The following is a 21948-nucleotide window of genomic DNA, read 5'->3' as shown; positions in this document are numbered from 1 at the left end:
TGGAAGAGGCTGGGATGGAATCCCCAGAGAAGCTGTGGCTGTGCCTGGATCCTTGGGAGTGTCCAAGGCCAGGCTGGATAGGGCTTGGAGCAGCCTGGGACAGTGGAAGTATCCCAGTATCCCTGTCACTGGGAATGGATGAGCTTTAAGGTCCCTCCATCCCAACCATTCCCTGATTCCAAAATTCCTTGTTTCCATAAGCCCATGATTCTGTAATTCCATGATTCCCTGTTTCCATGATTCCACAATTCCATTATTCTGTAATTCCATTACTCCCTGTCCCCCTAATTCCTTGATTCTGTAATTCTGTCATTCCCTGATTCCATGTATGCTTTCCCCACATGGATCTTGGCACCGGAGCCCCACCCTCCCCTATTCCCCACCAGTTTAACCAGTCTAGTGTTCTCCCAGTGCTGGGAAAGCCCTGAAGAGCCCCCGGAGCTGCAGCCCTGGTTTATTTCTGTCATCGAAGGCGCTCAGCAGGGACAGGGACAAGGACAGGGAGGGACAAGAGGGGACAGGAGGGGACAGGAGGGGCCGGGGCCACCTCAGGGCACCACGTGCCACCACTTGAAGGCAAAGGGCTTGCGGCGCACGTTGGTGCCACAGTGCACATCCCCCGACAGGACGTGGTAGGAGAAGAAGTCGTCGATGAAGGTACAGGAGAGACCCAGCGGCTCCAGCAGCTCCCGCACGCGCTGCTCCAGGCAGCAGCGCCCGCCCACCACGGGCCCGAAGGGCTTGGGGATGCCCAGGTGCCGGCCCAGCACCAGCATGTTCACCTGCAGCAGCAGCAGCGTGGGCGTTGTGGCATGGATCGCTGCCAGGGGACATCCCAGGGATACCCTGGGGACATACCAGCCCCAATCCTGGACCCGATCCCACCCTGGGACATCCCGGCCCCTCTCCCGCTCCATGGAACATCTCAGCCCCGATCCTGGCCCAGGAACATCCCGTCCCCGATCCTGATCCCGATCCCACCCCAGGGACATCCCAACCCTGATCCCGTCCCTGACCCCATCCCAGGGAACTCAGGGGTGCTGCTACCATGTCTGGGAAAAAGGCCTGGCCCCCCGAGGTGGAGTCACCCTGGAAGAGCTGCGGGATGTCCAGGATGTCCGGCTCGGCCAGGCCCAGCGCGCGCTTCAGGACGTCCCGGTTCCAGCTGATGCAGCTCTGGGAGCCAGGAGAGAGGGGAGGGTGAGTGGGGAGAGGGAGGGGAGAAGAGAGGGGAGGGAGGGACAGGGAGGACAGTGGGATGAGGAGATGGATGGATGGATGATGGATGGATGATGGATGGATGGATGGATGGATGGATGGATGGATGGATGGATGGATGGATGGATGATGGATGGATGATGGATGATGGATGGATAGAGGGATGGATGGATGGATGAATGGATGATGGATGGATGGATGATGGATGGATAGATGATGGATGATGGATGATGGCTGATGAATGGATGATGGATGGACAGAAGGTTGGACAGAGTGAAGAATGGAGGGAGGGAGCGATGGATGGATGGACAGGGATGTTGCATGGACAGGGGGATGGTGATGGAGGATGGGTGGAGGGATGGAGGGAAGGAAAGAGGGACAGGAGGACAAAGGACATGGAGGGAGCGATGGATTGGAGCCTCCTGTTCCCGCCCTCACCTGAGCATAGTCATTGAATTTCCGGAGCTCCTCATTAGCCAGGATCTCGTTGATGGTCGGCTTGGGCACCCTGTCCAGCCCTGCTGGGATGGAGCCAGGCTGGAATTCTGCCCCAGCTTGGCTGGGAAGAGACTCCTGCTCTGACATCGGAGCTCCATCCCAACTGGGAAATCCAATCCATGCAGCTTTTAATTAATTCATTAACTCTGCTCCATTGTGCCCCCACTTCCCGGCTCTCACGGTCCATCCACCTCCCCCACCAAAATTTGCAGAAAAACAAAAGTGTGGATCCCCATTTCCCGTGCTCCCCTACCCTGGAACATCACAGCCTCGCCGAACCCCTCCTCCTGCTTCTCCTTGAGCAGCTGGTAGCAGGTGCTGGGGCTGGCCAGGAGCAGCCGGAATCCCTGCAGCACAGGACAAGGTTGGGGAGGGCTCTGGGGGTCCCATCCCACCTTTTCCCACTCCCGGGATCCATTACCTTGCGGTCGGGCGCGGGGACAAAGCTCAGGAACTCATCCACGTGCCCAACTTCGAGCCAGTCCGAGAAGAGCTCCACAGGTGCCTGCACCTTCTGGGCCACCAGGAAATCCCGCACGGCCTTGGCCATCCTGCGGCCACCGAGCCTGGGGGAGCACCAGGGTTTGGGGGGCCAGGAAATCCTTCTTTTGGGGTGTTCCTGCTCCTGCCCAGCCTTGGGGAGCACTGGGGATTTGGGGAGGCCAGGAAATCCTTTTTTTGGGGTTTTCCTGCTCCCACCCAGCCTGAGGGAGTGCTGGGGGTTTGGGGGGAGGCAGAAAATCCTTTTTTTTTTTGAGGAAAATCCTTTTTTTTTGCCCCAGCTCACCTGGGGAAGCTGCTGCCGATCAGGATGCGCCCCAAGGGGTACTCCTTGCCTCGCACTGTCACAGGTGGGCTCACCTCCAAATTCCCAAAGGAATCCAAGCTGGAAGTGCCCTCTGGAGCCTGCCTGGCCACGTAGCCAAAATCAGGGCCCTGGGTGGGGGAAAAACAGGAGAAAATGGATTAAGAGAAATGCAGCTGTCATCCCTGAAGCACTGCACCCCCAAATCCTCTGTCCTGGAGCTTCCCACCCCAAAAATGCGGGAAATGAAGGGATTTATCTCTGTTTTTAAAGGGATTTATCCCCAATTTTAAAGGGATGGATCCCAAATTTTAAAGGGATTTATCCTGGTTTTAAAGGGATGTATCCCAGTTTTTAGGGGGTTGCCAAGCTGGGTAAGGCAGGAGGAAGGCGCTGGATACCAGGATGCTCCTGACAGGAAAATCCTTCAGGCCACGGTCCCGGGGCGAGTCGAAGACCACGGGGAAGGTTTTATGGGGAGCTTGGATGTAGCCGAACTCCATCTCATCCTGGAGAAGGGAAGGAGACATTTGGGAACCCCCCAAGCGCTGCTGTGGCATGGAGGGGCTGGGCAGGCCCTGCTCCCACCTGGATCCAGCGGTCCTGGCGGTTCTGCGGTGCCGGGCACACGGTCAGCGGGCACTGCGCCCGCTTGGCCAGCGCGCCCACGGCCGCCACAAACTCCTCATTGCCATCCACACTGTGGGGAATAAAAGGGAAATCGGGGTTTGGGAGCAGGTCTGGCAGTGGGCAGGGTGGGAGCAGCCTGCACACACCTGCAGACAAACACCTCGAGCGGTGCCGCCGTGTTGGGAGTCATGATCCAGGGAGCCACGCGGAAAACCACAGAGTCCGTGAAGATCGGCGACTCCAGGAGGCCCTGGGATGGCAGGGATGGAGTTTGGGATCTGTCCCCACTATCCCAGCCCCCCTGGGAGGAAAAAATTGAGGGAAGAGGGAAAATAGGGGTTCTAGGCACTGGTAGAAAGGGAAAATTGAGCGAAAAGTGGGAAAATGATGGTTCTGGGATGGCAAGGAAAGAATCTGGGATCTGTCCCCACTGTCCCAGCCCTGCTGGGATTACAGGGATGGAGTTTGGGATCTGTCCCTGCTGTCCCAGGTTCCCCTGGGATGGTGGAGACAAAGGTTGTGATCTGTCCCCACTGTCCTACCACCCCTGGGATTACAGAGATGGACTTTGAGATCTGTCCTTTCTGTCCCAGCTCCCCTGAGTGGAAAAGTTGAGAGAAAAGTGGGAAAATATGAGTTCTGGGATGGTGGGGATGGAGTCTGGGATCTGTCCCCACTGTCCCAGCCCCCGGGATTAACAGGGATGGAGTTTTGGATCTGTCCCCACTGTCCCACCCCCCCCATTCCCCCCAGACCTTCTCAGGGCTCTCGAGCAGGGTGACGTGCAGGGACACAAGGCCAGAAAAGGCCACGTCGGGGAAGGCCAGGCCCTCCAGGTAGAAGACACTCTCGTGGCAGTGCCGGCTCGGCCGCACGCTGTAGACCAGCTTGGAGCCCCCCAGGACGTGCCTGAACTTCTCCAGCTCCCCACTGCCTGCAGGACACGGACACCTCAAACCCCAAACCCACCCCATCCCCGCAGTGTCCCCAAAGTTGCCCCAAACCCGCCTGGCTCAACTCAACCCCACCACGGTGCCATGGAGAAGCAGCACGAGGATTTGGGGTTGATCCTGGTGAGCCAGCACATCCATGCCCCCCAAGTCCCCACAAATCCCCACAAATTCCCCAAAACTCCAGGTGCTCACTGCCGCCATAGAAAACGCCGATTTTGTCGGCGTCGCCGTAATCCACATGGAGCAGCAGGCGGTGCCCGGTGAAGATGGCGCGAGGCCCACGCGTCCTCAGCACCAGCTGTGCCATGTCCTGTAGGTCTGGGGAGCCGGGAAAAATCAGGGAAAACTCAGGGAAAAATCAGGGAAAAATCAGGGAAAAGGGGAAAACTCAGGGAAACAGGGAAAATCGGGGGAGAAGGGGAAAACTGGGGGAAAAGGGGAAAACTCAGGGAAAAGGGGAAAACAAAGGGAAAAGGGGGAAAACTGGGGGAAACTGGAGGTTCTGGGCTGGGTAGGGAGGGAAAATTGATGGGGAAAGTGGGAGAATTGGGGATTCTGGGCTGTGTTGGGAAGGGAAAACTGAGGGGAAAGTGGGAAAATTGGAGTTCTGGACTGGGTAGAAAGGAGATTGAGGGAAAAGTGGGAAAAGCAAGGGAAAGGAAAAGGGGGAAAACGGAGGGAGAAGCGGCAAAATTGGGGGTTCTAGGCTGTGGTAGGGAGGGGAAATTGAGGGGATAAGTGGGAAAATTGGGGTGAAAGTGGGAAAACTGGAGTTCTGGGCTGTGGTAGAAAGGAGATTGAGGGAAAAGTGAGAAAACAGAGGGAAGGTGAGGGAAAACTTGGGGAAGGGGGAGGGAAAACTCAAGGAAAATCAGAAAAATTGGAGTTCTGGGCTGTGGTGGGAAGGAAAAATGGAGGGGAAAGCTGGAAAACAGAGGGAAAGGTGGGAGATGGGGTTGTGGGCCATGGGCACCGTTGTAGGAGCGCACGGCACTGTCCTCATTGTCTGGGCCCTCGGCGCCAGCGTCATCGCGGTCGCAGTTCACGAGCAGCACGGCCCCGTGGCCATCGGGGCCCCACGTCCAGCTGGCCTGGGGGACACAGAGCGGGGCCGGGGTCAGCCAGAAATTCCCAATCCCATCAGGATCTGGAGGTTCAGCCAGGAATTCCCAATCCCATCAGGATCTGGGGTCTCATCCAAGAATTCCCACTCCACACTGGTTCCCAGCCCTTCTGGATACCTTGTCCAGCAGTGTCCGGCTCACGGCACCGCTGCGGTTGACATCAGCGTCCAGCGACACCTCTGTGGGACAGGGATGAGATGGGAAAAAGGGGAAATCCTAGGAATGGGGTTTGGGAACAGGGGATGGGGGTCACTCCCCCCTTACCCACACAGGTGAGGTAGAGCACTGCCCGGCCCACAGGAACACCACCAGCCTCACGAAAATAGGAAATCCTGACCTGCAACAGGAAGGGGAGGTGGAATGCCGGATCCCAGGATCCAGCTGGAATCCCAGCACACAGCAGGAACATCGGGATCCAGCAGGAATCTCAACACCCAGCAGGAATCCTAGGATCCAGAAGGAATCCCAACACCCATCCCGGCACCCAGCAGGAATCCCGGGATTCAGCAGGAATTCCAACATCCAGTGGCAATGCAGGGATCCAGTAGGATCCATCTCCCACCTTCTCGTCACCCACGTCCTTGCTGGGAGCATCCATGGCCAGCAGCAGCTCGGGGCCGGGGGCCAGGGGCCAGCGAGTGACGCTCGAGGGCAACTTCACGCTCTGAGCCTCGTGCAGCAGCCAGAGCCTCACCCCCGGCGTGGCCTGTGCCTGGAAGGACGCAGCACCCCGCGGAGCCGAGCTGGGAACAGCCGGGGGACAGCGGTCAGCATCCCGGGAATGACCAAGGACAGCGAGGAAAAGTGGAAAAATTGGAGTTCTGGGCTGTGGTGGGAAGGGAAAATGGAAGGGAAAGTGGGAAAACAGAGGGAAAGGTGGGAGATGGGGTTGGATGGGACAGCGGTCAGTATCCCAGGAATGACCAAGGACAGCGATCAGCATCCTGGGAACAGCCAGGGATGACAGGAATACTGCCAGGAATGGGGGTGAATTTCAAATATTCCCAGGAAATGCAATCTCTGCAAAGGCTGGGATGTGGAACTGGGATAAAACCTTCAAAGGGAATAAAACCTGCAATTCCAAATTGCAACAAATCCAGAAAAATGTGATTTTAACAAGTCCTGCTGTCTGGAATTGGGATAAAACCTCAAATGGGAACAAATCCTGGGGTTTGGAATATCAATGAGCCCTGGGAAATTCAAATATTCCCAGAAAATGCAATTTCAGCAAGGGCTGAGATATGGAATTCTGGTAAACCCTTCAAAATGGAAAAAAATCCTTAAAATTTGAATATCAACAAGTCCTGGAAATGTAAATATTCCTGGAAAATGCAATTTCAGCAAGGGCTGTGAGGTGGAATTGGGATAAATCCTTCAGTGTGAGAAAAAAAAATCCTGCAATTTAGAATGATAGCAATGCTGCTGCAATAAATGCTGCAATAAATGCTGCGATGCAGCTGCAATAAATCCTGCAAATTCAGTGGCAGGAGATCCTTCGGTGTCATACAAATCCTGAAAGGCTGAACATGAACAAGTCAGAAAAATTGCAAATAATCCTGGAAAGTGTGACTGCAGCAAGCCCTGAGATACGGGATTGGGATAAAATCTCTAATATTAAAAAATCCTGAAATTCGAAAATTCAGACTAGTAATAAAGCATTGAAAATGCAAATAATCCTGGAAAATGCGAAGGTAACAAGTGCTGTGATGTGAAACTCTTAATAAATCCTTCAATGTGGAACAAACCCTGAAATTCAGAATTATGAGAAGTCCTGAAAACTGGAAATAATCCTGGAAAGTGCAACTGCAGCAAGTCCTGAGATATGAAATTGGGATAAAATCTTTAATACGAACAAATCCTGAAATTTAGAAAATCTAGAATAGCAATGAATCATTGAAAATGCAAATAATCCTGGAAAATGCGAAGGCAACAAGGGGCTGCTTTGCACCCGGGAATAAACGGGAATGGATCCCACAGAAATACCCGCAGGAATCCCTCAAAAACCCAGAATCCGGGGATTTTCCTGGTGCAAAGCGCGCCTGGGAATAAACGGGAATAAAGGGGAATAAATCCCACAAAAAGACCCGCAGGAATCCCTGAAAAACTCCAAATGTTGGAATAAAAGCCGCGGCAGCGCGGGCGGGACCCGGGCGCGGTGCGTTCATCCCGGGCGGGGTTTGGGGCAGGATCTCCCCAAAAATCGGAGTTTCCCGAGCGCAGCCGGGTGGGCCCGAGCTTCGGGAGGGCCGGGAGGGGACGGGAAGCGAACCCGGAGCGGGGATCGGGGAGCAAAACCGCGAACAAATCCCGGAGCTGCTGCCCAGGGACAGCTCCGGGAGCCGGGGGTGGGGGTCGCTATCCGCCTTCCCCCAAAGTGGGAATGTTCCTTATTCATTTATCTCTGATTTCTGATTTCTTATAATTTATTGTTTCTTATTTCTGATTTCTTGGTTTTTATTTCTCATTTCTTATTTCTTGTTTCTTGATTCTGATTGCTTATTTGTTATTTCTGATTTCTTGTTTCTGATTTCTGATTTCATCCCGGTGGGATGTGGAATGCAGCATGAAACCCCCAAAAAGGGCTTTGTGGCACCCCAAAACTGGCAAAATCCCGCTGGGAATGCTGCGGTGCCGCTGCTGCGGCCAGGGCTGGAACGTCTGTGAGGGATGGACAGCGGGATGGAACAGCAAGAAAGGACAATGGGGTGGACAGTGGGGATGGACACTGGGATGGACACTGGGAAGGGACAGCAGGAAAGGACAGCGAGAAGGGGCACAGGGGATCCCACTCCTCATCCCTCCCGGGCCAGCATCCCCTGGGAAAAACTCCCGGAGCAGCAGCATCGCCCCCGCCCCACCGCGCGCTATTTTCGGGCTCTGGTTAATGGGATCAAGGGAAAAGCGGATTTGTGCCCCGCGCTCACCCGCACACGTCCAGGGCCAGCTCGGTGCCCAGCACGCACACGGTGCTGCCGGGGCGCTGCGTGGACAGCTGGACACGGCGCTGCTGCGCCATCGCGGCCAGCCCGGGCACCCTCGGGTGCCGCGCCCGGCGGCCGCCGAGGATTTATAAAGCCGGGCTGCTGGGAGGGGATCAACCCAAACCCGGCCTAATCCCACCTCCGGGCTGGGTGTGCGCGGGTCGGAGCGGGGGAAGCGGCCCGGGGCACCCACGGGATGTCCGGGGGGGCTCGGGCAGCACAAACAGGAGCACCGGGGTTGGAGCGGTCAGCGCCCGGCCCACGCCGTGAAATATTCACCGCGACACCCGAGCCGAGCTGGGCCAGGGCCAGAGCCAGCGCCGCGCCCGGCCGGGTCTCTGATTTCTTTCTGCTGAAAGGTTTTATTTGTTCAGCCGGGACAATGCGCTGGAATTCCTCCTCCAGGGAGGGCTGGAGTTGCGGGGCGCTGCCGGAGGATGTCACCTGCGCTGGGGACAGCGGACCCCGGCGGCTTTAATCGCCTTTGTTTTAATTAAACCCTGGGCTGCGCGTGGGAGAGGAGAGCCCTTTGTCCCTGCAGCTGTTCGCAAACCCCCTCCACGCGGGGTCACGCGCGGCCCGGATTTAATGTCGCTCCTCGGGGCCCGGGAATACCAACAGGGACACAGCCCCGGCGAACGGGGGTGGAAACGGGCTTAGAAATCCGCTTTTGAGGCAAAAAGGGGGCGGGTGAGTGGGAGGTGTGGGATGCTTCTCCAGAGCCGCTGAAGCCCGACCGCACCTCACACAACGCTACCAGGAAAGCAAATTGCCCAAAATGAGCGCGTCCCGCCCCAGAACGGCAGCGGGGCTCGCAGGGCCGGGCCGTGCCCCGGGCTCTGGGCGGGTTTCGGGTCCCGGGGCGGTGCCAGGCGGGTGCCAGGCGGGCACGGGGAAGTGTTGCGCTCCGGTGGAGACAAAAAGAGCGGAGGGACACGGAAATTCCTTCCATGAGAAGGCGTGAAAAGATCCCGAGCAGGGCAGGGCAGGGCACGGGGGGTTCCTGCAGGCTGAGAAGCAGGTTCCCCAGCAGGAAGCTATGTTTTGGCTGAAGGGGGTATTTTCGGGGTGTTTGCAGCTGCAAACCCGCGAGATGGGGCCTGCACCCCCAAAGCAGCCCCGAACCAAACCCCCTGCCCAAAACCAGGCTCCAAACGAGATTTTCATGGCGAGAGCGGAGAAGGGAAGGACAAGAGACGGGGAAGTGCTGCCCCCTCAGTGTCCCTCAAGCTTTATTGGCAAAACCCGTGCTTTGGGTGCTTTTCCAGTACAGGAAATGCACCTTCCCCTGGGCTGCAGGGAATGCACATTCCCCTGCAGGACACTGCCCAGGGGGCTCAGGGCACCACGTGCCACCACTTGAAGGCAAAGGGCTTGCGGCGCACGTTGGTGCCACAGTGCACATCCCCCGACAGGACGTGGTAGGAGAAGAAGTCGTCGATGAAGGTACAGGAGAGACCCAGCGGCTCCAGCAGCTCCCGCACGCGCTGCTCCAGGCAGCAGCGCCCGCCCACCACGGGCCCGAAGGGCTTGGGGATGCCCAGGTGCCGGCCCAGCACCAGCATGTTCACCTGCAGCAGCAGCAGCGTGGGCGTTGCGGCATGGATCGCTGCCAGGGCCTGGGGTCGGGGCAGGGTTGCGGGGTCGGGGTCTCACCATGTCCGGGAACAGCGCGTCGGCGCGGGATTCCGTCAGGATGAAGAGCTGTGGGATGTCCACGATGTCCTGCTCGCTCAGCCCCAGCTCCTGCTTCAGCAGGTCGCGGTTCCAGTCGATGCAGCGCTGTGGGAAGGAGTTGGAACTGCCATCCCAGCCCCCCAAATCCCACCCACGGCCCTGCAGGGTCCTGCCTGGATCCCATCCTATCCCCAGGAACAACCTCCCACCCCATCCCATCCCAACCTCCCACTCCATCCCATCTCAACCTCCAACTTCATCCCAACCTTCCACCCCAACCCCATCCCAGCTTCCCATCCCATCCCAAATTACAACCCCATCCCAACCTCCCACCCTATTCCCATCCCAACCTCCCACCCTCATCCCATCCCATCCCATCCCATCCCATCCCATCTCATCCCAATCTCCCGCCTCACCCCATCCTCTCTTTCCCTTCAGCTGCCACCTCTGTGTCCCTTGGGGCATGTCCCTCTCCTCACCCACTCCAGCCACTCCGGCCATTCATCAGGACCCACAGACCCCGTCCCTCCCCCCTGGGATCCCCCTAAACTGGAGGAGCGGGAATCCCCCGGATCAGGGATCCCCACTCACCTGCACATGCCGGTTGTCGCTGCGCAGAGACTCGTCTGCCAGGATCTCATCGATGCTTCTCTTCTCAGTGCCCTTCAGCCCTGGGGACAGCGTGGAACAGCAAGGGACACTGAGGGACAGTGAGGGACAGTGAGGGATGGACACTGGGAAGGGACACTGGGAAGGGATATCAGGAATGCTGTCCCCCAGGGATGTCCTCAGCCACCCCTCACCAATGAACTGCGTGGCTTCCCCATGGCCCTGCTGCTGCTTCTCCTTGAAGAGTTTGTAGCAGGCGTTGGGACTGGCCAGGAGCAGCCGGAATCCCTGCGGGACAGAGCCTGGCGGTCACCCCTGGCTGTGGGGGGGATAAAACACCCCAGGGTCTGGCTGGGAGGCACCAAGCCATCCCAAATCCATCCCAAGGCCATGGGATGCCCACAGGGATCCCAAATCCATCCCCGGGCCATGGATGCCCATGGTGACCCCAAACCCAGTCCCCTGGGCCTCCCCAAAGGGGCTCCATCCCCCAGAGTCCCCGAAAGGACAAACAGCTGGAAAAGGGGATTTTGGGGGTGTTGTGAAGAGCCCTGGGGAGGCTCCGGGATTGGCACCTTCCTGTCGAGGGCAGGGACGAAGGTGAGGAACTCGTCCACGTGGCCCACACTGAGCCACTCAGAGTAAACCTCGAGGGGCGCCTGCACCGTCTGTGCGAACAGGAAATCCCGCACGGCCCGGCACATCCTGCGGCCTGACGCCCTGCAGGGACAGAGGCGGGGATGGGGATGGAGACGGGACAGTGAGCACCGCTGCCTGGCAGAACACCCACCGCCCAGCACAAAAACCACTCCCCTTCCCCAAATTCACTCCCCTCAAAATTCGCTCCCCATCCCAAATTAGTTCCTCATCCCAAAATTCACTCCTCAGCACAAAACCCTTTCCCCAGCACAAAACCCGCTCCCTGGCACAAAAACTGCTTCCCTTCCCCAAAATTCATTCCCTTCTCCAAAATTCACTCCTCTCAAAATTCACTCCCCTCCACAAAATTCACCCCTGAACAGCACCAAAAATTTCATTTTTATCCTGGGAACAAGCTGGGAATGGCCCGAGCTGCATTATAGACATCCACATATTTAAATACATAATAATCACATAAATGATAGATTGTTCTACTTTAATATAGCTTCATCTGCCTAGCAGCTCAATTATGTATCATTATGTCTGCTTTATATTAATACAATCCTGTGTTGTACAGAAAGTGTGTTAATATATGCACATTGTATAAATATATATTACTAAATCCCTGTATTATATATCAATATAAATATGCATTAATAGTTTCTATATTATATAAATATATATTACTAAATCCCTATGTTATGTTTATATATCATAATAAATCCCTATCTTATACAAATCTATATTACTAGATCCCTATATTATATAAATATTTAAATGCATCTCCTTGTATTTCAGGTAAATACATTGATATATTCCTATATTATATATAAAGTGTGTTAATATATACATATAATAAAAATATATATTACTAAATCCCTACATTATATAATAATAAATCCCTATATTATATAAATATATATTAATAGATCCCTGTATTATATAAATATACCAATACAAATATATTAGTAGATTCTTATATTATATAAATACATAAATGTATCTCCCTGTATTTTGGATAAATACATTGGTATATTCCTATATTATATACAAAGTGCATTAATATATACATGTTATATAAATATATAATACTAAATTCCTATCCTATATAAATCTATATTACTAGATCCTTATATTATATAAATATATTAACGTTTCTCCCTGTATTGTGGATAAAATCCATCAATTTATCCCCTATATTTTCCCCAGTTTCTCCAGGCTGTGTCCATCCGTGGGGATTGGATCATTCCGTGCCCTGTTCCACTTTGGGCTGAGCTCTTCCCATCCCTGTGATTCCCAAATCCCAAATTTTCTCAGCCAGAAGCGGCTGGGGAAGACGTTAATTAAATCCCTGGTAATGAGGCATAACGAGGGCTCCAGTGGGGCTGGGAAATCCCATTTCCCTGCCTCTGGAAGCAGCGCGAGCCCCTGGCTGGGACCCGTCGGTTTTTTGGGGTCAGAGCAGGCGGGATTGGGTGCGGGAGTTGTTTTTCCCGGAAAATGCGCTCCTTTGTGGAGGGTTTCTGCAGGGAGCTTTGTTCCCTCGGGGCTGCCAAGTACCGCCTGCCCTGGGCACAACAATTCCCAGTTATTCTGGATTTCATCCTGTCCTGGTTCCTCCGCTAGTCTCCTAAAAGAACAAATCCAAGCGCAGGATCGGGAAGAAAAGTGGGGGGGGGGGGGGGGGAAGGGGTGGGGGGGGAAAGGGGGGGGGGAGGGAAGGAGGAGGGGGAGGAACGGAGAAACAGGAGTTTCTCGGCGGCCGAGTTTTGTGAGGGTCGGAGGAGCAGCCAGGGGGGTTTGCCTGTAAAATCTGGGGTTTGCTGGGGTCGACCCCGGGTGTTTGTTTTTTTTCCTCCGAGAGGTTCCCGAGGGAGTTTTGGGAGCTGCGGAGCCTCACCAGGGCAGGGGGCTGCCGATGAGGATCCGCCCCAGCGGGTACTCCTTGCCCCGCACCGTCACCGGAGGGCTCACGTCCAGGTTCCCGAAGGAGTCCAGGCTGGTCACGCTCTTCCCGGGGGGCTCCCGGGTCACGTAGCCAAAATCCGGGCCCTGGGAAAAAGGGAAGAGATGCCAAGGACCTCCTGTGCGGGGATTTTGGACTGGGCATGGAAAGGGGTACTCAGTGCAAGGACACACCAGGATCTTCTTGAAAGCGAAATCCTTCAGGCCTCTGTTCCTGGGAGAGTCGAAAACTACGGGGAAGGTTTTGTGTGGAGCTTCCACGTAGCCGAACTCCAGCTCATCCTGTGGGAAGGAGAGGAGGAGGAGGAAGGCGCCGGAGGGTGATAGGAATCTCCCCCAGGGATGTGGGGAGGGTGGGGCAGGAAATGCGGAGAGCCTGGCAAAGCCCAGCCTAAACCACCAGGGAGGCTCCTGCCACGATGTCCCCTGGCACTGGGACCCTCCTGCACAGCCCCACGGATCTCCCTTTCAATGGGGTCCCCTCCTACAATGAGGTCACTCTCGAGGTGTCCATTAGGTCCCTCTTCCAAAGCACCACAGGGACCCTTCTGAAAAAGGGACCCCCTTGCAATGTCCCCCAGGGTCCCATTTGCAATGGGGTCCCTCATTCAGTTCCATGGGGTCCCTTCTGCACTGTCCCCCCAGAGTCCCCTCCCTCACTGGGGTCCACCTGGCAGTGAGCCCCTCCTGCCCAGCCCCACGGGGTCCCTGTCCCGGTGTCCCCCTGTGTCCCTGGTGCCAGCCCGGGCTCCCCGGGCATTGTCCCTGTCCGTGCCACCCCCTGCAGCATTCCCTGTGCCTCAGTCCCCATTCCCTGCTCCAACCCTTGGCATTCCAGGTGCTGCCCAAGCCAAGGGTGACACTCGCGTGCCCGGGGGGCCGCAGGGAGCCCCGTGTGGGGTCCGGGGGGGCTGACCTGGATCCAGCGGTCACTGCGTGTGTCCTGCTCCGAGCACACGGTCAGTTTGCAGTTGGCTTTGCTCAGCAGTGTCCGCAGCCCCTCCAGAAAGGCTTCGTTGGAATCTGAGCCCTGCTTGATGCTGGGGAGACACAAGGGGACCGGGGCTGTGAGGGGGATCACGGGGAGCCCCCAAAACCCTGGCCCCACAGCTCGCTCCTTGTTCCTGAGCACCCTGGGCAACATTTCCGTGTGGGATTGGACCTGGAATGGGAACTGCAGCCTTTGTAGGGTTGGACCTGGAGAGGGAACTGTAGCCTTTCTCCTTGGGATCTAAACACCCTGGGTAACATTCCTGCATGGAATTGGACCTGGAAAAGGCCCTCCAGCGTTTTTCCTTGGGAACTAAATGCCCTGGGCAGCATTCCTGAATGGGATTGAACCTGGAGAGGGAGCTCCAGCCTTTGTGGGACTGGACCTGGAGAGGGAACTGCAGTCTTTCTCCTTGGGATTTAAACACCCTGGGCAACATTCCTGCATGGGAATGGACCTGGAGAGGGAACTCCAGCCTTTCTCCTTGGGATGGAAATGACTTCCACAACACCAGCTGGCTCCCTTCCCAAACCTTCCCAGTCAGGAATGCCTAAGCCTGGCTTCCCCTACAGAGCCAGGAGAGGTCGAGAACTCCTCCCTGGAGAGTCTCCCAGGGCAGGACATGTCGGGGACACCCCTCCTACCTGCAGACAAACACCTCCAGGGGCTGCTGGGTGTTGGGTGTCATGATCCAGGGTGCCACGCGGAACACCACAGTGTCCGTGAAGATTGGCGTGCCTGGCGAGTCCTGGTGGAGCCAAAACAGAGTTTGGGACTTCCACCATGGGGGGGTTTGTGGAGGGGTGGGTGCCCGACCCCCCATACCTTATGGGGCAGCTCCAGCAGGCTGGCACTGAAGGACACGAGGCCGGTGAAGCCCCTGTCAGGGAACACCAGCCCCTCCACGTAGAAGGTGCTGTCCCCATGACCAGCATGCTCCAGCACGTAGGAGAGCTTGTCCAGCCCCAGCACGGGCTTGTAGAGCAGTGGAGCATCACCACCTGGAGAGCCCCGGATTCCCACCCTGAACTCAGCAGCCTGGAGAACCCCGGATTCCCACAGTCTGCCCACAGGGAGACACAGCAGCAGCAGCAGGAGGAGGTGGCTGGTGCCCAGGGGTGGCAGAGGAGCCACCTCCTTCTCCTCCTTCTTTTCCTTCTCCTTCTCCTTCTCCTCCTTCTTTTCCTTCTCCTTCTCCCCGGGGAATATGCCTGATCTTCCCTGGACAAAGTGGGCTCCGTCCCCTCAGGTCCAGCCCTTTCAAGGTGCGTGGCTCTAGCTGAGGATCTAAAGACACCCTTAGCTTCCCGGACCTGATTTTCAGAGCGCAGCTGCCAGGGATCCAACAGTCCAAAGGCGAAGGGCGCTGCCCAATAGAATGGGCTGCTTGGCTGCTTGGATCCCTGCCCAAGCCAAAACAGTGCCAGGAGCCACGTGGGGGTTCCGGCACCATGGGAATGCCAAAATTCCAGCAGACTCATTGGCAAAAGCTTCTTCGGAGCCTTCTCCCCCTTGATTTTCCCCATATAGCCCCACCTTGTGCAACAGCAGAAGAACTTTGGGGGTAAAAGGGTGATTACAGCAAAAAGGGGCACCCCAATGAACAAAAGCTGTCAGGTTGGCTCACCTTGGGGTCACACAGGAGTACTGGGGACAGGGGAAGGCAGAGGTACTCACGGACAGCATGGAAAACCCGCACTTTGTCCGCGTCACTCTCGGGGACGTGCAGCACCACCTGGTACTTGGCGAAGATGGCACTGGGTCCCTGGGTCCGCAGCAGCATCAGTGACATGTCCTGGAGGTCTGGGGGACATGGGGGACATGGAGGGAGGGGAAGGCAGCTGGGAAGCCCCCAGGGAGCCCCTCAGAGTCACAGCCCACCTGCCGGGGTCCGTATGTCTGCCTGGCCGCTGTCCGTGCCCCCCGCACTGGGGCTGTCCCGGTCACAGTTCACCAACAGCACGGCCCCTTGTCCATCCGGGCCCCACGTCCACTTGGCCTGGAGGAGAAGCACCAAGAGGAGACAGGAGCAGGATTTCCCCCATCCCCACACTCGGAGGAAAACCCGACTGTGCCGTGAGGAGACACCAGAGCCACCCCAAACCACCTCATTCCCAACGGCCCCTCCGAACCTCCCCATTCCCAACAGCCCCTTCAAGCCACCCCATTCCCAACGGCAGCTCCAAACCACCCCATTCCCAACGGCAGCTCCCAGCAGGGCCTGCACAGACTGTTCTGAGATTTTATCTCCCAATGATGCTGGAAGTGCCTCTAGCCTCGCCTGGACACAGCTGTGGCATTTCTGGAAGCTCAGCCCATCTCGATAACCAATTTGTGCTGCCGATCGGGCTGTAGTTAATTATCCTAGCTGGGCTGCGGTTAATTAGCCCAGTCTAAGTGCCTTGGCACATGCAGATGTGTGGCCAAAGGGGGGAATCTGCTGTTTGCTCAACTCAGTCAACAGCATCTTTGGGCCCCAGAAAGGTAAAGAAAAAGAGAAAGTAAAGGGAAGGGAAAGGGAAGAAAGAGGAAAGGAAAAAAGGAAGAAAAGGGAAGAAAAAGCTGAGAGTTTTCTCCTACAGGATCCTCAGGGCCTGGCTGGAGCTGCAGGAGGTTTTGGCGTGGAATAGGAAAATAAATATTTTCCTCCTCAATTAGTAGGCTGAGGATGTGCCGGGCTGCTCACCCTCATGCAGACACCACCCAGATCCCTGTCCCTCCTGGAGATTTTCCAGGAAGAGGCCAGCGGTGGATCTGCCCTCCCACAGTGCCTCTCCTTACCTTGTCCTTGCCCTTGCTCTTCACCCGGCCGCTCCGGCTCCAGTCCACGTCCAGGGACACCTCTGGAACAGTGAGAGGGGAGGAAACCATGAGCAGGGGATGAGCTCTCCGTGCCATTTTGGTCTCCTCCTTGGCATCGTGACCCCACACCAACCCCACCTCATCCCCTGTAGCTGCTCCAGACCCAGCAATTCCAACAAAGCAGAAGAAAATCCAACCAAACAGCCTTGCCGTGACTTTCCCTCTTTGATCTCCAGCTGTCTCCTCTCATTTTGGTTCCCCCCAACAGAAAAATCCCCACTTAATGGCAGATTTTATGTTTTCATGGCAGATTTTATGTTTTCACCAATTTCCTGTTGACTGTCCTGTCTTACACAAAGCCGAAACATGCTAACGGAGGCACAAAAACACGTTTTCACTGTGGTTGAGCAAACACCCAAATAATTCCTAGGAAATCTGAGAAGGACTTCCTCTCACAGAACTCTTCTTGTCTCAGATTTCTGCCTCTGCTGCAGAGATTTACCAGTGACCTCATCCAAACCCCACCTCAGTCCTATCCCAAAATCTCCTCTTGATAGGATACACAAGGTGTGGAAAACACAGGGACTGAGGCAGAAATTTTTCTCCTTGGGGCAGAGAGGATGATGTGGAAAAACTGTGAGGGAAACTCGAAATCTAACCCAGAGAACATTTCAAAGGCAGAACCCCTGTGGCCAGTTGTGGCCCCAGTTGGCTTCAGTGGGGGATGTGGGAAACCTTCAGCCTTTCCAGGGGCAATTTTGGGAGGTGTGGACACGATTTGAGGACACAGGTCTGACTGTCATGTGAATGCTTCAGAAAATCCCAAATTTAGGGTAATTAATCCATCTAAGTGGAGGCTTCTGCACCCAGACCGGTTGTCTAGACTCCCTTTGTAGTCAGCAGGGGAGAGCAGGCATTTGGAGGGAATGATTCACCTCATCCTAAACTCCTGAAATAGGTCAGGCACCACTTTGGTGCCGATTCCTCGCCCCTCACTGCTGCAGAGGAGGCGCCGGCTGGAGCTGGGTGAGGAGATCTCCCATGAATCCTCTTCTCCAGTGGAGCCACCTCGGCAGGCCCAGGAGGATGCTCCATGCACTCCCTGGGTGGGGACATGGCCCAGCCTCCATCTCTCCCATACCATATAAGGCAGAATTTAATTAATCACGTTTTAATTATTTCCCTTTTGCTCGTCAGCATCAGTGAACACCCAAACCTTTATTGCCTGTGGCCCCCAAGGAATTCCAGCCTCACAGATCCAGCCAGATCACAAGAGAGCAGGAATTCCTGGAGCCTTGGCGGGCACCTACCGACACAGGTGAGGTACAGCCAGGCCACCGCCAGCTCGTGGCCCTCGCGGTCGTAGTAGGAGATCTTCACCTGCAGAGACATCCCCACACCGTGACCCACACCCCATGGGTGGGATCTCCATCCCCACACTGTAACCCCCACCCCATGGGCTGGTGGGATCTCCGCATTCCCAGGATCCCAGAATGAGCTGGGAAGGGCCCCACAAGGATCACTGATCCAACCACTGCCTGCCCACCCAAAACAAAAAGCCAAACTTAGGATATGTTTTGCTGACTTTTGCGACCGCCACAATGTCATTATTAGGGCACTAAGTGGGACCTTCTCCTTCTGGGTTTCATTTCTCGTCAGTGCCAATTACACAACTCTGCTCGAGTTTCTTCCAGGAAGTCCACCCTGGTGTCAGCATTACTCAGAAATCCTTGAGTTTTCCCAGGAAATTACACTTATTTTCCCCAGTCCAGGCACATGAGCAGCACCTGACCTGGTTGTCATCGACGGTCCTGCTGGTGACATCGATGGTCACCACCACCTCGATGTCGGGATCCAGGGGCCACCGTGAGTCCATGGTGGGCTTTGTGGTGGGGCTGTGGATCACATGCACTGTCACCGCCGGCGTGGCATGCACATCAAAGGACACGGCACCTCTTGGGGTGGACCTGGAATGGAGTAATCTTGGGTCAGAGACCATGGGAGCCAAATGGCCGAACCTGGAATTAAACCCAGCCACAACTGGGCGGGAAGGGCCCTGAGACCATCCCTGGGTGATGAAATGGTTCCTGGAGTTCTGCACATGGGATCTCTGTGGCGGCATTGAGCAAGTCCAGTTCCCACTGTGCTCCAGCACGTCCGGCGTTCATCCCACATCCAACCTCCCTCCACAACAGTGAGAAATTCCCAGAATTTCAGCATCCTGTGACAAAACCCCAGCTGGGGAAGGAAATTATTTCCATGCCAACCACACATGGAGCTGGGTGTTGTGGGAGCATCCCGTGACCCAAGGGATGCTCAGGCTGGAGAAGAGCCTGGATCTGAGCACGCACACCCGGCTCCTTGAGATCCTCAGGAGCCTTTGAAGTGCTGCTCCCTGCTCATTACAGCCTGGCAGCTCCAACCTGCTCCCACCTCCCCCGGCTGCATCCCAGGGGGAATCAGGTGGGAATTTCAGCAGCGAGAACATGAAAAACCCAACATCAAAACCCCGCTGTGGCAGGGATTTATCTTCAGTGTTGCTCTTGGCGCGGTGTCCCCAGTGCCTGTAGCAGGTTCTGAGGAGATTGAGGCATTCCCTGGGCTTGGCATCCCTACCCGGAACACCTTGCAAAGCTGTGGATCTGGGGAACACTGGGATCCCAGTGTCCAGATTTGGGATCCCTGTGCCCTTAGATCCCAGATTTGGGATCCCATACCCCAGATCCCAGATTTGGGATCCCAGCCCCTAGATTTGGGGCTCTTTGCTCTTTGGGTTTGTGGCCCTCCCACCTCAGCAGTGCCGACTGATTCCCAACGAGCTTCACATTCTGCCCCAAACAGCCCAAAACTGATGCATCCATCACTAAATTCCTCCCAGCTGGTGGTCCCCAGGAATAAAATTATCCCATTTTTCAGCTGGAAAAGCTTCTATCATCTGTTGTTGGGGACCACAGCTCAAATTTGTTACCAAGAAGCCAAATTACCCCAACTGGGTGTTCTGGTTCCATGTTTAAATAGGACTGAGAGGGCTTTGAGTCCAAAAGCAGGACAAAAAAAATTGCAGATAATGGATTTTCTACATTCCTGTCTGAATGAGGGGGGAAACGAGGCTGTTTTAGGGCAGCCAAAACTCTCAGAGGGGACGATGGTGCATCCTGGCCCAGCTCCAGCGCTCCATCCCAGTAATTGCCCGGATGCGATGCCGACCGGCCAGGCCTGCGTTCTCTGTCATTATAAATGTGATTTATTAAATAATGACACTGTGACAGCAGGGCAGGGACAGCCACCTATCTGCCCAGTAAAGCCACCCCATATTTAATTCTGGAAAAATCCCTTTTCCTGATGCTGCCCGTGCACGGCTGCCACTGGATTTTTTCTGCCTGAGCCACACATTTTATTCCTCCTCCCGTTTTAGCTCCAAGTTGCTCAGCTTGAATTGCTCTTGCCCAATGTTTCTAGAGCCAGAAATAGACCCAGGCTTAGCCAGGGTGTGCTCAGGCTTTGACTCCAAAGCATCCTGGCCCGGATCCGTTGTGATACCATGAGCCAATATCCCGCCTTTGGATGAGCTTTCTGTGGGACATCATCCCCAAAAACGAGCTCCCTGTGGGATATCATCCCCAAAAATGAGTTCCTTGTGGGATATCATCCCCAAAAACAGAATTTGGGGGTGAGGTCCCCATCGAACATCATCCCCTAAAACACACATAGTGGGATGTCATCCCCTAAAACAGACTCTGGGGTCAGTTCCCTTTGGGACATCATCCCCTAAAACAGAACTTGGATGAGCTCCCCATGGCCATCATCCCCTTAAACAGACTTTGGGGTGAGTTCCCTGTGGGACATCATCCCCTCAAGCACACCCAGTGGGACCTGCCCCTCCAAATTTGGGTGAACTCCTGACGAGCTCCAAGGCCCTTACCACCCATCTCCCCTCCAAACCCATCCCAAATCCCAGCAGCTCCATGGAGAACACCAGGATGCCCCAGTCTTGAGCAAACCCATCCCAAATCCTGGAAGCTCTGTGGAATGTATAGGGATGCCCCAGTGCCAGGAAAACCCATCCCAAATCCCAGCAGCTCTGTGGAATTGGGGAAAGAAAGAAGCTGGAGTTGGGGAAAGGCTGGGATTGGGGAAAAGAGGCTGGAACTGGAGAAAGGGTCTGGGACTGAGGAAACAAGGAAACTGGGATTGGGGAAGGAAAGATCCCAGCCCCAATCCCAGGCCTTACCGGCGCGTGTCCAGGAAGACCTCGGTGCCCACCACGCAGACGCCGCGGGCAGCGTGGCTGGTGGACATGGGCATGACGTGACGCGGGGCCATGGTGAGCCGGGCACGGCCGCATGGGCAGGGAGCTCTGCCGGCTGTGCAGGGAAACCAGCAGGACTGGATTAAAAGGCTCAGGAAGGTAACTCCTCCTTCCCAGGATGACAGGGTTCGGCCAGGGGACCCTGGTTCCACCTCCATCCTGAGATGGAGGTGATAGGGCAGCCCCAGGGAGGCTCCAGGGGGACATGAGGTGACAGCTAGCCCTGCTGGATGCTCCTCAGTGGTGGTTTTGGTTTATTCCCCTCTTTTTGTTCCTTCCCAGCTCCATCTCAAACCCCACGGTTCATGCATTAAACATTCCCACTCCCCCGGCAGTGCAGGGTGGTTGTTTGGGGTTATTACAATGCTGTCATTAAAACTGGGCATTTTCTTTAAAACACCCCAAATTTTCCAGCTGGCCTCTCTCAACGCGAGTGAGTCACAGCCCCAGCTGCAGCACCTGGGCCATGCCTGAATACAGCTGAACAAAAGGAAATATTTGCTCAGGTCAGTCCTTCCCATCCCAACCATCCAGAGGACAAGGATGGGGCAGGGAGAACTGGTTATGGGGCAGGCAGGGAAGGGGAAAACACCAACAGCCAACAAACAGAGGCCTCCAAAGGAAATTCAGACTGCTCTGTGTCTTGCTGGGACCTCGAGGTCCAGGAGAGTGGAGGGTTTTCAGGCCAAGATCCCACGGGAAAGATGCCCTTGGCTGGAAGGTGTCTGTCCCGCAGATATCCATCAA

At 55.6% G+C, this 21948-nt stretch overlaps 2 protein-coding genes across 2 annotated transcripts; both read right to left on the bottom strand.

Annotated features, from left to right (window-relative positions):
* Nucleotides 1-548: 548 nt before the first annotated feature.
* Nucleotides 549-8244, bottom strand: LOC134053002 (protein-arginine deiminase type-3-like). The gene is made up of 16 exons (XM_062507786.1): nt 8153-8244; nt 5791-5971; nt 5493-5565; nt 5346-5407; nt 5078-5195; nt 4297-4422; nt 3907-4085; nt 3298-3401; nt 3110-3221; nt 2923-3030; nt 2504-2652; nt 2138-2282; nt 1970-2063; nt 1657-1736; nt 1048-1176; nt 549-782 (listed from the first exon to the last, which is right to left on the bottom strand). The coding sequence occupies exons 1-16, from the start codon at nt 8242-8244 to the stop codon at nt 549-551; spliced, it is 1986 nt and encodes a 661-aa protein (XP_062363770.1).
* Nucleotides 8245-9546: 1302 nt separating this feature from the next.
* LOC134053001 (protein-arginine deiminase type-1-like) lies at nt 9547-21215 on the bottom strand. The gene is made up of 16 exons (XM_062507785.1): nt 21124-21215; nt 18685-18859; nt 18203-18272; nt 16872-16933; nt 15972-16089; nt 15768-15893; nt 14916-15091; nt 14735-14838; nt 14016-14139; nt 13274-13381; nt 13035-13186; nt 11071-11215; nt 10690-10783; nt 10478-10557; nt 9866-9991; nt 9547-9780 (listed from the first exon to the last, which is right to left on the bottom strand). Exons 1-16 carry the CDS (start codon nt 21213-21215, stop codon nt 9547-9549), a joined length of 1986 nt encoding a protein of 661 aa, XP_062363769.1.
* Nucleotides 21216-21948: the final 733 nt, after the last annotated feature.

Source organism: Cinclus cinclus, chromosome 23 (genome assembly GCF_963662255.1).
Source record: "Cinclus cinclus chromosome 23, bCinCin1.1, whole genome shotgun sequence".
Lineage (NCBI taxonomy): Eukaryota > Metazoa > Chordata > Aves > Passeriformes > Cinclidae > Cinclus > Cinclus cinclus.
This window is presented reverse-complemented; position numbering and strand designations above follow the sequence as displayed.

Bases quoted from the DNA above. Each gene is read 5' to 3' on its own strand.
- LOC134053002 (XM_062507786.1), bottom strand. From the start codon at position 8,244: ATGGCGCAGCAGCGCCGTGTCCAGCTGTCCACGCAGCGCCCCGGCAGC. The intron at 3,402-3,906 runs GTCTGGGGGGAA...CTGCCATCCCAG, and splicing joins TGCTCGAGAGCCCTGAGAAG to GGCCTCCTGGAGTCGCCGAT. The intron at 2,653-2,922 runs GTATCCAGCGCC...TCCCCCACCCAG, and splicing joins TTCCTGTCAGGAGCATCCTG to GGCCCTGATTTTGGCTACGT.
- LOC134053001 (XM_062507785.1), bottom strand. From the start codon at position 21,215: ATGGCCCCGCGTCACGTCATGCCCATGTCCACCAGCCACGCTGCCCGC. The intron at 16,090-16,871 runs GTAAGGAGAGGC...CTTCTCCTCCAG, and splicing joins AGAGCAAGGGCAAGGACAAG to GCCAAGTGGACGTGGGGCCC. The intron at 9,992-10,477 runs GTGAGTGGGGAT...TCCTTCCCACAG, and splicing joins GCGACAACCGGCATGTGCAG to CGCTGCATCGACTGGAACCG.